At 50.0% G+C, this 17530-nt stretch overlaps 1 protein-coding gene across 1 annotated transcript in view; it reads left to right on the top strand.

Annotated features, from left to right (window-relative positions):
• The first annotated feature begins 10857 nt into the window (after positions 1-10857).
• LOC119462447 (decapping and exoribonuclease protein-like) overlaps positions 10858-17530 on the top strand; it is a 63603-nt gene continuing 56930 nt past the window's right edge. The window contains exon 1 of the mRNA XM_037723793.2: positions 10858-11438. Coding sequence (XP_037579721.2) covers positions 10978-11438 — 461 coding nt within the window. The 5' untranslated portion in view covers positions 10858-10977. The remainder of the gene's footprint in view (positions 11439-17530) is intronic.

The following is a 17530-nucleotide window of genomic DNA, read 5'->3' as shown; positions in this document are numbered from 1 at the left end:
AAGTACCCCAGAAAGTAACGAAATTACTTTTCAGTAATGTCTGGCGTCAGAGAAAGCGGCACAAACTTCTCCTAGCAAGATGCACTAGACCACGGTTACACCGTGCACTAGACTACACACCACGGCTGAGTTCTCGCTAACTGCGACACGGCGCCCTGTGCGGCCAGTGTGGCTCATAAACCGAAATAAGTTACAATAGTCCCATAGGAAGCGTCGGAAACATGTCTCAGCACGATTCATTAACTCAAATTAACTGCGCCAGGATGGCCGAGCTGTTTTTCGCTAACTGCGTCTTAAGTCTCGGTCCCGTGCCGTAAGCCTAATTGCGTCGTAGACTGTGAAACAAGATTTCTCACCTTGCCGTAGTCCAATAGTGCAGTGGTGTCTAGTCCCAGTGCAGAAGGAACGCAAGAATACGCCGAGAGCCCAATAAACCAGGTTACATTCAAAAAAGAAAAAAAGGAGACAGACGGGTCGCCGCGCGCGAACGCTCAAACGCGCGCGCAGCCATCCTCGCTGGCTTCGGGGCAGTGTCTGGCGGATGACGCATGTACAAGGTAAATACTAAAGTCCCTTGATGTAGGAAAGTACCGCCACTCTTTGTACTTTGCCGCCGGCGCGCGACCTCCTCGCCTCCTCCTCGCCCCTCGCGACAGACGGCCTTGGGCGCGTTTTCCTGCACGATGATTGGTCTCCCTGCCGTTGCGCTTGGAAACGAGCGGAGCTTGCGTTTTGCTTGTGTTTTGCTTTTTCGTTCGCGCCATTTTGCGCCTCAGCTCGGCTGGCTCGGCGTATAGAGAACGTCGCGCGCTAGCATTGCACGCTGTTTCGAGCACTGTCTGCTGGCGCTATGCCGTGTGGCTGTGCATATAACTGCAGCAAGAAGCGTGATGATGGCTATGCAGTTTTTACGATACCGCAAGGAAAATCGTGATGGCTTGCGCAAGAAGCAGTGGCTGCACAACATTGGCCGGAAGAACTTTGTCCCGACAAGGAACAGTGTTGTTTGCGAGGTAAGGCGCCTTTCTTATTGCTCGTATCAAAGCATCCCCTAATGCTGCATTTTTTCAATTCTTACGGCCTGCTCATTCGCGTTTTTGCTACGGCAATTTGTACATTGCATAAAAATGGGGTTCTCCTCAGAATGCTGAATATTCTGCTGGTATTCCATCACCTCGCACGTCGTCAACTCTTATTCAATCGGAAATGCAGCACTATAGATTCTGCTTTCCACTGAACAGATATACCCGAAGATACAGCCTCTCGATCGCACTTTTCGTGATTGTTAGGATCCGTTGCCTGTTTTACTGAAAATCGAAATAGCAGCTTGTAGAGGAGCTATTTACAGCTTACTTCGATGTGTGTGTCAGTCACAAATACAATGAATGCAGGGCTCCCAAAAATTAGTGGCAAGTATACCCGTGGTATTGCAGGTGATGAGCGCCAGCTAGTACACATTTTAAGGCGAGACCCTTAGTTGGAAATGTTTCAAGGTGAGCGTTTGAGGTACAGAAAGTAACGTGACCTAATGAAGGCCAGAAGCGAGTCAAATCATGTCCAGCCGTGTAAAATAAATTATGAATGATTAGCAAAGTAAATTCATGACTGATTAACGATTGTATTAATGTGTTTAAAGTTGATTAAGGGGGATAATAAGGTTAAATAAGGAGGGCTAGGGTCGATTAAGGAGGATTAGGGTGGTTTAGGTTGGATCAAGATATAATAAGAAGGATTAGGGTGGATTAACGTCGATTAACGTGCATGAAGGAAGATTAAGATGGATTAAGGTCGATTAAAGTGTATTAAGGAGGATTAGGGTGGTTTAAGGTTGAATAATGTGGATTAAGGACTAGTAGGGTGCATTGAGGTGGATTAAGTTCTATCAAGGTGTATTAAGGAGGGTTAGAGTGGGTTAAGGTCGAATAAGGTGCGTGAAGATGGATTAGTGTCGATTGAGGTGAATTACAGTAGATTTTACAAGACTCGCATTTGAGTCTTAGGCGATAGCTAAGGACACCTGATGATCTTTTTCAGTTCTTGAATTTGCTTTGAACTGGGCTGCCATGCATGCGTGAGTGGGTGACGATTATTATGTGGTTGTCTCACGGATACAGGCAATGTGCAGGAGGTGTTCACATGATCGCGCACCTTTGCTGTTGATATCGACTTCTAGGCGGAGGCCGGGAATCTTTGCTTTAATAGCGAATGCGTTAAATCACCTTTCTTCGGTTTTGTTCTGTGGGTAAACCTTTTCCATCCATGTAACTCGAGCCGATGTCATTGTATCAATGCGCTTTGATTACAAAGTTGAGCAATAAATAATGATTATGGTTATGATGTAGCAATGCAGGAAATATTATGTAGGCAATAATAGTTACCACTTCAGTGTATTAGGCACTTGTACTTGTATAAAGGGCGTTTTATTCATCCTGCCTGAGTGATTAACTCTTCGATAAATGTTCCAGCTACATTTCACTGAAGACCAATTTGAGCCGCGCATACTACAAGAACTTGGAAAAAAAAGCTGAAGCCCAACGCAGTTCCAACAATTTTTTCCCACTGACCTGTCGTGAAGCACAGAAAACACCCTCGACAGCGGCATGAACCTCGAACTGGCAGTAGTAAGTGATTGCTGCTGCTTGCTCCTTCTCCCACCTCTAATAATTTCAGCAATATTGATCTCGGTCGCTTAACGACGCAGCCAACGACACTATGGTCCTTTATGCAGAGCCTGTCGCCACCGCATGCTTGCCCGCAATCTACAATACGTTGGCAATAGGGCCCCCCGATAATCAAAATCACAATTTTAACTATCCTACTACATAATTTAACGGTATGTTGGTGTGAACTATCAAAATACCTTTTCCGGAGGCGTTTCTTTTGCCTAAAAATATAGAATGCCTTCTCCCTTAGGTATACCGAGTATTTTTTAAGCTTCATTGACACCGACGCCTAAAGAATAATCTGTAAATACCTTTCCTCAGATTCTGTTATTGTGGGTGATGAGTGGCTGTCGGCCCCGCTTCATCGCACTGAAATTGTGCAACCGTCCCATTCAATGCAGAAACCACAGCGCAAAAGCTACTTTGACATTGAGACAAACACATGGACGGACGATGCTCTCGCCAGTAATTCATTATAAGAAGGCACGCTGAATATAATACCTGCGGTGCACATGCGTGCACTTACAAGAAAAAACGGCCAAACATAGAGCGATCTGCCACAAGTAATACTAGATCAGATGCAAAAAGTAAAGCAGCGTATCATGTGGCAGAAAAAATAACTGGAGTATAGAATTCGCCTCAAAGCTCCTTTTACATCAGTGTGTGTCATTCATACAGCTTTAAGATGAAACCAACCTCATCAGAAACGTTGCCTTCAGCATTCTCCATGCTGTTATCACCATTTTACAAAATATTCTACGCCACTGGGGCGCGCAACGGGCCCAAAATAATGCGCCTCCATCGAATTCTGCGGCCCGTCCGCGGGAGCCCAGGCGCAATAGCGTGCCGTGCGCAGCGCGCGCAGCCGGTGGGCGAGGAGAATTGAGGAGGAAAGCGCGCGCGCGGAGGAGAGTGTCGCTACTTTCAAGATCAAGGGGCTTTAGTAAATACAAGGTAAATATACCTGGTAGCGAAGCTTCCATAGAAGCCCATACGTTCAAAACATGGTTGCTTACCGGCGGTTCATTGGGCTTAGCGCCATCTGTGTGAGGAGGGAACACTTCCGGCGGAATTTGACGTCATATCCGTCAAAAACAGAAGTGACGTCATTTTGTTTTCATAGGCGCGAAATTTGTTTTCGGAGGCCTGCCATTAGAGCTGTATATTCAAATGCCCCGCCATTCGACTTCATGGGCGTTCCGAGTTTTCAGCGCAAAAAGCGATGCCGGAAAAGATCAACCGTACGGGTGACTAAATCGCGTCACTGCACTGAACATACTGACACGTATACATGTTTATCTTTCACCGGTGGCCGCTTTCCACCGGCTAACAAATGTTAAACGTTATCGCTCGGCGCAGGACTCGCCCGTATCGGAAGTTTTTAGAACGTTATCGATGCTTCTTTCCATTGCCTGTTTTCACCGACGCTTCTGTTATCTGATTGCATGACTGACGCGAATTGTCTAGAACTTTCTGGAAGACACGCGGGCATCAGGGATTAATCTAGAACCTTCGATGACTCAGGTATAAAAGCCGACGCGTTTCGCCGCTGATCTGATTTTCGACGATCGCCGACTGTGTTCGCCGCTATCGTTGTGCTTTGAGTGTACCTTGCTTTTGTGGGCACAGGTTCGCCCAATAAACAACCCGTTTCGTCGTACACTGTTTTACGACTGTTTTCTTCAGCGTCACTACTACGTGACATCTGGTGGAGGTGCTTTTGTGTCCATGCAGCGGACGCCCCCGCAAAGCCGCGACCCAAGCCCGAAACCGGAGGACGAGACCAACGTCGCCAAGGACCAGCGAGCTAGCCGTAGGCAGCAAGGACTTTTGCCAGAATACGGACTTCTTCCCGAGAAGACCACAGCGATCAAGGCCAAGTCAACGACCACAATGGCAGCCCCAGCGTCCCCCATCCTGCTGCAGCAACCTCGGGAGCCACCGACCTTCCGTGGATCATCAGCTGAAGACCCTGAAACATGGCTGGAGACGTACGAGAGGACCGCGACATTCAACAAATGGAGCGACGATGACAAGCTGCGCCATGTCTATTTTTCGTTGGATGACGCTGCTCGGACATGGTTTGAGAACAGAGAGACCACCCTGGTGACTTGGGACCTATTTCGCGAGAACTTCGTGAGGACCTTCACGAATGTCGTGCGAAAAGAAAGGGCCGAAGTTTTATTAGAAACCAGAGTGCAATTGCCCAACGAGAACATCGCAATCTTCACGGATGAGATGACTTGCCTCTTCCGCCACGCCGACCCCGATATGTCCAAGGAAAAGAAAGTTCGGTTCTTGATGCGGGGTGTCAAAGAGCAACTATTCACCGGATTGATGCGCAACCCGCCCAAGACTGTCGCCGAATTTCTTTCCGAGGCCACAACGATCGAGAAGACGCTTGAAATGCGCGCCAAGCAATACAACCGCCGTGCCCTGACCAATTACGCCGATGCTCAAGCGCTAGGCGCCGACGACCTGCGCGACACCATCAGAGCAGTCGTTCGCGAGGAGCTGCAGAAGCTCTTTCCCAGGTCGCAGCCTCAAGTGGCATCTATCGCCGACGTCGTCAAAGAAGAAGTGCAGCGCTCACTTGGAGTTCCTGATGTGCAGCCGCAATCGCCGCAACCCCAGCCGGAAGCGCTGACTTACGCCGCCGTTGCCCGTCGTCAAGGCCCTCCTTCACGCTCGCACCAGGGCCCCATAACGCCGCAGTTCCGTCGCTCACCGCCGCCGCCGCAGCCAGCACGCCCGCCCGTCACCCAGCGCAGCTACCCGAGAAAGACGGACATTTGGCGCGCCCCCGACCACCGCCCGCTCTGCTATCACTGCGGGGAAGCCGGCCATGTCTACCGCCGATGCCCATACCGCGAGATGGGCCTACGAGGGTTCGCCGTCAACGCGCCACGTCCACAGCTTGGCGAGCGACCACGTGACATCGCCGACTACCTTGCCGGAGCCCAGTGGCAACCACGACAACCCTCACGCTCGCCGTCACCAGGCCGCTACATCTCGCCGCACCCCCGCCTGTATGCCGGCCACACCCGGGGCCGATCTCCCAGCCCATACCCGGGAAACTAAAAGCAGCAACCGATGGAGGTGCGGTTGCTGTACGACGCAATGCCGAAGATCCTCCGCCGCCGACGACGACGACGATTCGCGAATCATCACGACGAGATATCAGCACGCCGCCTAGCAACAGCCTTGACAACACATCGCCGCCGAACGAAGACCTTCCGACGCGACGTAGCAGCAGCAGAGCAAGCCGACGCAGCCGTGATCCGACGCCACGAATCAACCGCAACGCCAGACGCCGGTCTACCGATCTAGACGTGCTCATCGATGGTCATAACGTCACCGCTCTCGTCGACACTGGCGCCGACTATTCAGTTTTCAGTGGCGCGTTCGCCGCCAAGTTAAAGAAGGTGAAGACGGCCTGGCAAGGACCCGATATACGGACAGCGGGAGGTCACCTAATAACGCCGGCTGGAATCTGCACAGCGCGAGTCACGGTAAACAACCGCACTTACCCGGCGAGCTTCGTAATCCTGCCGCACTGCTCCAGGGACGTCATCCTAGGCATGGACTTTCTAAACCAACATGGTGCAGTAATCGACTTAAGGTCCAAGTCGATAACGCTTTCAACACACAAAGCGATACCGCCGGATACAAGCATCAGTTACCATGCCTTGAATGTGCTTGAAGAACAAGTCACCGTTCCGCCTCGCTCAAGCGTAATGATTTCCGTCGGTACCGAAGTGTCTGCAGACATGGAGGGCGTCATCGAGGGCGATCATCACTTACTGCTCGACCGGGAAATTTGCGTCGCTAGAGGCATAGGTGAACTACGCGAAGGGAAAGCAAGAGTGATGCTCACGAACTTCAGCCCCGAATACAAGCACATTAACAAAGGCACCACGGTCGCCTACATCGACGAAATAGTACAAGCCAGCAGTGCTTTCGCCTTCACGGATTCCAGTGCACCTTCAACGACGACTGTAGTACCTGAACCAACTTTCGACGTCAATCAGAACCTTCCCAATCATAAGAAACAACAGCTAAAAGCTCTGCTCCTGCAATACAAGGACTGCTTCTCGTCGTCGTCAAAAGTTCGACAAACCCCTGTCGCCAAGCACCGCATTATAACCGACGAATGTGTCCGCCCACTCCGTCAGAGCCCGTACCGAGTTTCGGCGCGCGAACGCGAGGCCATAAGGCAACAAGTCGACGAAATGCTACGCGACGACATCATCCAGCCGTCCAAGAGTCCGTGGGCGTCCCCCGTGGTGTTAGTGAAGAAGAAGGATGGAACCCTACGTTTCTGCGTCGATTATCGTCGGCTCAACAAGATCACGAAGAAGGACGTATACCCCCTCCCACGGATTGACGACGCCTTGGATCGACTCTACAACGCAAAGTATTTTTCGTCGATGGACCTCAAAACCGGCTACTGGCAAATCGAAGTCGACGAGAGGGACCGGGAGAAGACTGCCTTTATAACACCAGACGGACTGTTCGAGTTCAAGGTCATGCCGTTTGGTCTTTGCTCGGCACCTGCGACTTTCCAGCGCGTGATGGATACAGTACTGGCAGGCTTGAAGTGGCAGACTTGCCTCGTCTATTTGGACGACGTCGTTGTGTTTGCCTCAAGCTTCGAAGAACACCTGCGGCGCCTTGAAACAGTTCTTCAAGCAATCAAAACCTCCGGACTCACGTTAAAGCCCGAAAAGTGCCGCTTCGCATATGAGGAGCTCTTGTTTTTGGGCCACGTCATCAACAAGTCTGGAGTGCGCCCCGACCCTCAGAAAACTGCGGCCATCTCCAACTTTCCTCCGCCCGCTGACAAGAAGGCAGTGCGTAGATTTCTTGGACTGTGCGCCTATTACAGGCGCTTCGTCAAGAATTTTTCACGGATCGCTGAGCCACTGACGTATCTCACGAAGGCCGACGTCGAGTTCAAGTGGGAGACGCCGCAAGTCGAAGCATTCGAAGAACTGAAGCGACGCCTGCAATCGCCGCCAATACTTGCGCATTTCGACGAAAACGCCGATACCGAAGTCCACACTGACGCAAGCAGCGTAGGACTCGGCGCCGTGCTTGTGCAGAGGACTGACGGACTAGAAAGGGTTGTAAGTTACGCTAGCCGGTCGCTATCGAAGGCGGAAGCAAATTATTCCACAACAGAAAAGGAGTGCCTCGCCATCATCTGGGCTACATCAAAGTTTCGCCCCTACCTCTATGGCAGGCCCTTTAAAGTTGTGAGCGACCACCACGCCTTGTGTTGGCTAGCTAACTTGAAGGATCCTTCAGGTCGCCTCGCACGCTGGAGCCTGAGACTTCAAGCATTCGACATCACCGTCGTTTACAAGTCCGGGCGAAAGCACTCTGACGCCGATTGTTTGTCTCGCGCCCCCGTCGAACCGCCGCCACAAGACGACCAGGATGACGACACTTTCTTGGGACCCATCAGTGCCGACGAATTCGCCGAACAACAACGAGCCGACCCGGAACTAAGGAGCCTTGTAGACTACCTGGAAGGCAAGACCGTCATTGTGCCGAAGGTGTTCAGGCGAGGATTGGCGTCGTTTTTCTTGCAAAACGACATTCTCCTAAAGAAGAACTTCTCGCCTCTCCGAGCCAACTACCTCCTCGTGGTACCCTCAGCATTGCGTCCAGAGGTTCTGCAAGCTCTCCATGACGACCCAACGGCTGGACATCTCGGTTTTTCACGCACTCTCGCGAGGATACAAGAAAAATACTACTGGCCTCACCTCTCTGCCGACGTCGCCCATTACGTAAGGACATGCCGAGACTGTCAGCGACGCAAAACACCGCCGACAAGGCCAGCCGGACTTCTACAGCCAATCGAGCCACCTCGCCGACCGTTCCAGCAGATCGGGATGGACTTACTGGGGCCTTTTCCGACGTCGACGTCCGGGAATAAATGGATCGTCGTCGCTACGGACTACCTCACCCGCTACGCTGAAACAAAAGCCTTGCCCAAAGGCAGTGCCGCCGAGGTAGCCCGATTCTTCGTTGAGAACATCCTCCTGCGTCACGGTGCCCCAGAAGTCCTCATCACCGACAGAGGCACGGCCTTTACGGCAGAACTAACTCAAGCCATTCTGCGGTACAGCCAGACAAGCCATCGCCGCACCACCGCCTACCACCCGCAGACGAATGGCCTTACCGAGCGCCTAAATAAGACCATCGCCGACATGCTGGCAATGTACGTCGACGTCGAACACAAGACGTGGGATGCCATCCTTCCGTACGTGACCTTCGCATACAACACGGCCGTGCAAGAAACGACGCACATGACGCCGTTCAACCTGGTCTACGGAAGGAACCCGGCAACGACGCTTGACGCTATGCTACCAGACGTCGCTGACGAAGAAAATCTCGACGTTGCCACTTATTTGCAGCGTGCCGAAGAAGGTCGACAGCTCGCCCGCCTGCGCATCAAGAACCAGCAGAGGACCGACAGCCGACACTACAATCTACGACGACGCTACGTCGAGTACCAGCCCGGCGACCGTGTTTGGGTCTGGACTCCGATTCGCCGACGAGGACTTAGCGAGAAACTGTTGCGTCGCTATTTCGGACCCTACAAGATTATCCGACGTCTTGGCGCACTGGACTATGAGGTCGTGCCAGACGGCATTTCGCAATCACAGCGTCGCCGGGCACGACCTGAAGTCATCCATGTGGTGCGTCTTAAACCTTTCTACGCCCGCTGACGAACTTAGGTACTTTGTTACTTTATTTTTTTTTCTTTATTACGCGTGGTTTTGTTTATATACGCTTTCACATTTGTTTGTAGCATCGGGACGATGCTTTTTAAGGGGAGGGTATTGACACGTATACATGTTTATCTTTCACCGGTGGCCGCTTTCCACCGGCTAACAAATGTTAAACGTTATCGCTCGGCGCAGGACGCGCCTGTATCGGAAGTTTTTAGAACGTTATCGATGCTTCTTTCCATTGCCTGTTTTCACCGACGCTTCTGTTATCTGATTGCATGACTGACGCGAATTGTCTAGAACTTTCTGGAAGACACGCGGGCATCAGGGATTAATCTAGAACCTTCGATGACTCAGGTATAAAAGCCGACGCGTTTCGCCGCTGATCTGATTTTCGACGATCGCCGACTGTGTTCGCCGCTATCGTTGTGCTTTGAGTGTACCTTGATTTTGTGGGCACAGGTTCGCCCAATAAACAACCCGTTTCGTCGTACACTGTTTTACACTGTTTTCTTCAGCGTCACTACTACGTGACAATACTTTCTTTGGAGGCCGACGAACATTTTGGGCGAAGATTGCGTAGAGTGCTCGTCCTTTCGTCGGACGCCAAGCCCGTCGGCCAGCGCTGTTGCACGAAAACAAATAAAGTAAGCAAGTATCTTACGGTCGCAACTCACTACTTTTGACTGCACAGGTTAAGAAACAATAAAACTACCCGCGTCATCTAATGCAGACAAAGGTCGACATGCAAAACAACACAACATGCGAGGGGGGCGTATTGCAACATGTGAACTTTGCGAGCGCGTCTTTCCACGCATTCCACGAGCTGCATTGCATTGCAAGTGATAGCGGCGTCAACGCCCGCCGCTATCGATGGGTGCTCTCACGGTGGGCCCTGAAAAAAGGTATATATTGATAATGATCTAGTAAAATACAGTTGTATCTTTTCTCGCCATGCATATATAAAATGAATTAGGAATTTTATTTTCGTTGAATGAATCTAACTGCGTCTCGCTTTAATTTAAAAACTCTTTTTTTCTTTCCCAGTGTTTATTCCCTCCAAACATAGTCGCGCTTCAATCGCTGCTCCCATAAACACCCTTGCTGATGTCGGTGACAATTGGTTCTGAACCGCTTTTCGCCCGAAGCTTCGCGACCTATGTGGATCGACCTTGGCATGTATCTGGCGCGTCATTGACCTGTGGCTAGTTAAGGCAAGGAAAATAAGTCGCAAAGCTTAAGTTCATTTATACGCAAAACGTTTTAGTTTTCGCGGCAAAGAATTAAAAAAATAAATCAATGCCTGTTAACTTTCTTTTTTTTTTCGATGCTCGGGCAGCTAACGTTCGGTGTCAAAAGTATAGCGTGTCGTATGGTGACGTGTTTCCTGTTGCCAGTTTTGCCGAGTGTCCCCTCTTGTTGAATTTCTTTTTCTATGGGTTTAGTTTCTTGGCCGATAGTACACCGCGTTTTACGCTTGCAGCGCTGCTTCAGCAATGCGCATTTCGCCGTGAACGATATAAAACGTAGATAACGAATAACGCCCACAAGAGCCTGTGACGCTTTGTTGCATGCCTAGCACAGTGGTTCACGAGACGCAGGTCACGGCAATTGTCGCAGAAATGCAAGGTGGTGGCGAAAGCTCGGCGGTGGACGCGCGTTACCACAAGTGGTGCGTTGTTCCCGCCGGGGAACACATTGCGGCATTAAGCGTGCGCGACGCAGTTTCGTCGGGGAGTGGCGACTGTCCCAGGTACGACGCGCCCTGCGAGGTCGGCCACTACTCTCTGCTAGGCGAAGGGGAAGAGTTCGAGTACGTCGATGGTGCAGCTGCAAAGAGGTACCTGCGCACTCCGATCCCGTCGGAACCCATGCTAAACCTGAACACCGGATACGCGAAGGCAGTGCGGATAAGCAGGATAAGCGTGGCACCGAGAGAAAGTGTCTTGCGCTGGGTGATTCTCAACAAAGACAAGGTGGTGAAGTGCTCAGCTAACGAGGAGGCGCCGTCGTCGGGGCCAGAAACGAAGAGGTGAGTGTCCTGTTGTCTTTCGGCGTCGAAAACGTTGCCGCTTGTAGGGGTGTGCGAATATTCGAAACACTTCAAATATAACAAATGAAATATTTACACATTCGATTATGTATTCGAACTTATTCGTCACTATTCGGACATACCAATAATTCGCCAATAATCTTCCAAACCGTTAACTGACGTCCGTAAAGCGTAATATTCGAGCACAAATGCGACAAATTGAATAACGGCGGCCGTAGTAGACATAAAACACGAGAAGGTGCATGTGCCGACAATTGTATTGAAAGCAAGGTGGATGTGGCCAAACTGCATCCCACTGTCATCTAGCAGCGTCGGAGGAAAGGTAGAAATCAAATCACGCACGCAGGCCAGCACTCATTGGCTCTTGATCTATTTCTTTACACGCTGGATGGGGGCGTCGCTTGCAGCTTCTTCGGCTGAACACTGGCCAGCGTGACGACGCTGTTAAAACTGTTTCTGCGTTTCGGATGCCCTAGACACACGCACGTGATAAACACCAGTTAGTCTAGGCTACCCAGGGATGAAGCTAGCGATTGTTTAGCTGCAGAATCAGCAACCAACGCTCCGATCCACTTGTACAGAAACATATTGACAGGTGTGACCTGGCAATAAGCGCCGGCGTGCAATCATGTGAGCTTTTATTTGTGCCTTACCCGAGCGGCTGCAAGAGGGCACAAGGATGTAGTTCGGTCACGAATCCTGTGTAGCAATTACTTTTGTCCGCACCTGTACGCAGTGCAGCAGGCTATTGACCCTTTTCCCGGCGCTCCCGTGGGCGCTGCCATGTTTGATTACGTGATGACGCGTCCATTACTTGCGTCAGCTGTCGCCGTTGCCTCCGTGTTTACAATGCAAGTGCATGACGCCGGTGTGGCGCAGCAAACGTCCGTTTCGACGCATATCGTAGACGGTGACTGTGTGGAGGACACAAAGCTTTGGCCACAGCTTTAGAGGACATGTAAGTGCTTTCATAGCTCATTACGCCTCTTCCAAACGGCGCGAGCAGCGTATACGGTGCATGTACTAAAAGCGAGGCATTCCAAGCTGTCCTAACTTCCCGCTTATGAATTAAATCAGGATCACTGTTCTCGTTCTCTATTTGGCAAACATTTTGAAGCAGCGGCTTGTCATGTTTCTTACTCAGTAATACTAAGTTCCTCGGTGAAACTACTATCTGATTGTTTATTTTCAGCCTAATCGCGCTCGCGGGTGTGCTCTGCTTGCGGCGCACAAAGCTTGGAATGTAAATGTTCTGCACTTTGTGGTCGACGTTACTGTGCTTTGTGGTATAGCTTGTAGCAAAAACGTATTATCGCTAGTCCGTCGCTTACTCTGTAGACGGTCAAGAAACGTTCAGTTTTCAACATTCGTGTCTTGACATGTAGTCGCCGTCACTCGCGCTTCGGCACATTGAGTCAAGTGTCCGCACATTCACTTAATATTGACACGTTGGCGATAGGGTGCGTGTAAGTTTGCGCGCGAATAGGGATGGATGTGTGTAGATAACGTGCGAGAAACTTACTATGACAGTAAGTGGCGTTACTTCCTTTTGTAACCAGCGGTACTCACTCTTAAGTGCCGACGTTGTGGAGTTGAAGTCCTTTCTTTGGAGGTTAGCTATACAGCGCTGGCGGATGAATTATCCTTTTTTATCCTCAAGGAAAGCTGTGCACCGCGAAGGACCGACAACACAGGCAATCCTTATGTAGCAGCGCGACACAGGTTGATTCCATTCCTTAATATGTCTTCTCTTTATCGTTACACATTTTGCAGCATGAATTGGGCACAGTGCATTAGCGAACACACACTTGCATTTCCGACACCTGATCGCATAGTAGCAGGACAGAAGCAGCAGTGGTTTCGTATTGGTGCGCATTCGCTGAGGCAACGTATGGCGTGCCGCCGAAAGCGCCCTCCCGTTCCTCTAGAGCAAACTGCTCCGCGAAAAGAGTCAATACGTAGCGCACGGAGCCAAGCGTTTTCATCTAAACAGCGATCGTTCAACCTGATTTAGGAGCCTTGAGTGCGCGAACGTACTGCTTTATTTCACTTTTTAATAAGCAACGCTGCATAATTTGTAGTGTAACCACATAAGCCGACTAACGTTGTGTATACATCAGTATGTGAACATAGTTGTATAATGATGGTGATAACGACAGCTCCTTGTTCGAGAACTATTTGATTCGCTTTTGGAAATGTTCAATTCGTATTTCATTCAGCTACAAAAATGATTCGTACGCCTCTAAAATAATGTATAGGGATCGCGTGTGTGTGGCAGTCATGTTCCATCAACTAAATTGTAAGTGCGCGCACTGGATATCTTTCTTTTAACAGCGGAGCCGTTTAAGCTCTTAGTTGCGCCGCGTAGTAAGAACAAAAACTGGTCCAAGCGATGACGTCACCGTGCGTTGCCTAGCAACCACCTTTGCCTCCTTCGTGCCATGCACATGTTGCCTTGACATGGGACGTTAAGGAGAGGGGACGAGAGCATGCACGCGGCCCGCGCTATTCTCGGGAGAGAGGAAGAAAAAAATGAGAGAGAGAAATTGTAGCAGCACCAACGAGGCAACGCGCAGAGCTGCTGCCGACGCCATCCAGGGGCCGTATTCTGAAACGTTCGCCTAGGCGAAATTTCTTTTTTCGCTTTCAGGCGTGCGCCGATTGGCTGTTTTAGCAAAATTGGATGAGCTGATTGGGTGGTTGAGCCCGACGTCATTCAATTTTGCTCAACCAGCCAATCAGCGCGCACGCTGATTTCGCCTAGGCGAACGTTTCAGAATACGGCCCCACGTTTCCCGGTTTCACCGCGTTCGCGCCGAATGCGCGCGGTGTCCGTGACTGCAGCCAGCGCCTCTGGCGGCGGCACGGACGGTTTCGACCTGCCACGCCCCCGCAAGCGTGGAGGAACAACTTCACCGTGACGTCACCTGGGAGATAAAGCCCGGAGCCACCGCGACGGGCGGCAGAACTCTCGTTGACTCTGTGGCGAGTACATGTAGCCTTGACATGGGACGACCAAAGAAGATCCGGACACCAGGGGCGCGATCTTGTACGCGTTCCAAAACGGAACGGAGGCGTTCCGTTCCATCAAGCCGCACACGATTGGTCAATTTGAACCGCGACGTTCAAAATGACCAATCGTGTGCGTCTCGATGGAACGGAACGCCTCCGTTCCATTTTGGAACGCGTACAAGATCGCGCCCCAGAAGAAAAAGCCGCTCATCTTGAAGTGCGTCGCGAGGCCAAGCGAAAATCTGCGCTTCGGTGGCGAGCCGATTCGGAATAGCGTGCCTAGCAGCACTTAGCATTTCCTAGCAAAACTTAGCCAAGCCTAGTAAAACCTGGAAGACGCTTAGTCCATCACCAGCTCCGCTGTTTACTGCAGCCTTGCACTTCCAGCTGTCCACATTATTTTCATCTCTTAAGCTGGCGGGATTGAAAAATTCTAGTGTAAGCTTGGTTAGGATTTGACCAGTATGTTGCTTCCCCAAGAATACGCCTCGTGGCTAATTTCGAGCGCTGTTTCGGCTATGAAAAAAATTTAAAATGACAGTGTGAACCTCAGATTTTATCATCCCTCCAAGATTGAAGTATGAATGGCTTCATGTAGTTACCGTTTATTTATTTATTTATTTCAATACTCTCAATGCCACGTGGGGCGTTAGTCTGCTGCGAATGATACCAGATTTTTTTTTCTGTGCGAGTGGTCGCGTTGTGGTGACCAGCGATCACGCACAAGCGCTTTCTTCCGGTTAACTCCTTATCATGTTGGAGTATCGTTAGAGTGCCTTTGGCGTCATTTTACCATTTACGTGTGTCCTGCTTCACGCAGGCTGCTAGAGCCCCCAAAGGATGCAAATATTAGCATTTTGGCAATAACTCCCGCTTGCACTTCTAGAGCGCAGCTCTTAGGCGCCCGTTCGTGCGGCGAGCGTCGGCGTTGGCATGATCACTTGTAACCGAGTGAACAAGCATAGCTAAATATGAAAGCGAACGCGGAGCGCAGCAGTGGATGAAAGAAACGGGGAGTACGGTGCACCGAAGCTAGATAGGGGAGTGTCCAAAGCGCCGGCGAGGGCCTTTTTCTGCGAACCGCCGCGCCGCGCCGCTGCCGCTCCCGACCCGTGGGCTTTTCGCGCTCGCGAAGCGCACGGAAAGCGAGGGTCGTCACCTCCGCGCTGTAGTTTTTTTGCCTTCACTTTCCACGCAAAGCACTTAAAGTCTATTTAACTTCAACAGTGTGGTGCTGCATGGAGCTTACGCATCTTTTTCAGCGTTGTATTTGTGCTTGGTATTTGTGCATTACCGTTCCCGAACTCTAGCAGCTCCGCTGCTAGAGTTCGGGAACGGTAATGCGTCAACAGTGCTTGCGTTGAAACGCGCTAACTGAGCCCGGACAAGGAAAGAACGTAAAGAAATATCATTCGCATAGGTACGCGGGAAATAGCACCATGCTTGCAGGAATACGAGTAACGAAAAAAGTAAATTACTCGCGGAGTCAAGTGAAATACTTATGCACGTGATGAGACCGCTTCGCCCACCACTATACGCCCTTTTCACTCGCGGGCAGTAGCGGTTTACAGCCATATGCATATGTATTTATTCGACAACTCTTTAGCCTCGACAATACTTTATTATTAACAGAGCACAGTGAAAAGGTCTAAGGGAAACAAGAGAAAGAGCAGAGACAGTCCTAACGCCGCAATATTGTTGCCTTATTTCACTTCATAGATAGCGTACACGAACAATTCTTGCTGTACGCTATCTCTTCAATGCAAACTTCGCGCACGTTGTCCCTTAAGGTTCACCGTGAGCGAAGCTTGTTTAAATTCAGACATTCGAAAGAAAAGCCATTCCAGCTAATAGGTAAACAAACATAAAAATAGGTAAACAAATATATATTCTTCTACACTGAAATGAATAGATAGCTACTACTGGCCTAGCCATTTACTCACTTGTTATAGAAAAGTTATTGTTGCAATAGCCTTGTTTGGGTACGGTGCTTGTTGTGAATCCTCTCTGAAATTACCAACATGTAACTTCTCGTTGCTTAAATTGTTATTTTTTTTTACGGAAAGTAACAAGCATTCATGGCGCGTGACGATGTTTGTGCTTGCATTATATTGTGAGCAAAATCGTTTTGAAAATTCCTGTCTTTGATGCACTACAAATATCGCTATTGATTCTAAACATCCTTAAAATAGTTACCTTCAATAACAGTAAAACATGAAAAGTTTATGTTCTGGTGATTAGTTGCTTCTTTCATTAAGTCATTAAGTCATTAAGTCTAGGCGAAATCAGCGTGCGCGCTGATTGGCTGGTTGAGCAAAATTGAATGACTACAAGTACGTAATTATTGATCAGTAAGTATATTTGCTGTGTCGGAACCAGTGAGCATGCGCAATAAATATTCCTAAAGTTACTTTGATGTTAAAATTCGCGTAGTGTTTGCGCTCTTGCAACACAAGAAGGCGAAATACGAATTGCACATCCGTAATGCATCACGTTCGTTTTCTGACGTTCGCTCGTAATTATGAAATAAGGCATACGTGCACAATGCTTCACTGTTAGCGTCTCATTTATTTCCTTTTGTTTTGTTTTTTGCCGCGTACCCTTTACCTACAGGCAGTGGTAGCTTAGCAGGGCTTTGGTAGGTTGGACTGCTAAGCTCGAGGACGCGGGTTCGATTCGCGGCCACGGCGGCTTACATTTCGATGGAGGCAAAATGCACAAAACACCGTGTAAGTAGATTTGGGTCCACGTTAAAGAACTCCAGGTGGTCGAGATTACCGAAACCCTCCGCTACGGCATCTCTTATAGCCATATTGTCACGACCTCGCAGGAGACGTGGAAGCAGGCGTACAGCACGTATACAAGTACTTTATATGAGCAGCAAACGCAACGTCGTTGTCGTCTCTGTTTTTCTACCCGCGCGCTACTTCAGCGTCGTTTCCATGGCCGGGCACATACCCGCGGCGACGATATAGCATGTGGCATTTGCCCCTCCTTTGAAAGAAGCATCGTCCCGATGCGCCAAGCGCCCAAGAAAGTGCAGTGATGGTGCACAAGTG

Source organism: Dermacentor silvarum, chromosome 8 (assembly GCF_013339745.2).
Source record: "Dermacentor silvarum isolate Dsil-2018 chromosome 8, BIME_Dsil_1.4, whole genome shotgun sequence".
NCBI classification, from domain to species: Eukaryota; Metazoa; Arthropoda; class Arachnida; order Ixodida; family Ixodidae; genus Dermacentor; species Dermacentor silvarum.
This window is presented reverse-complemented; position numbering and strand designations above follow the sequence as displayed.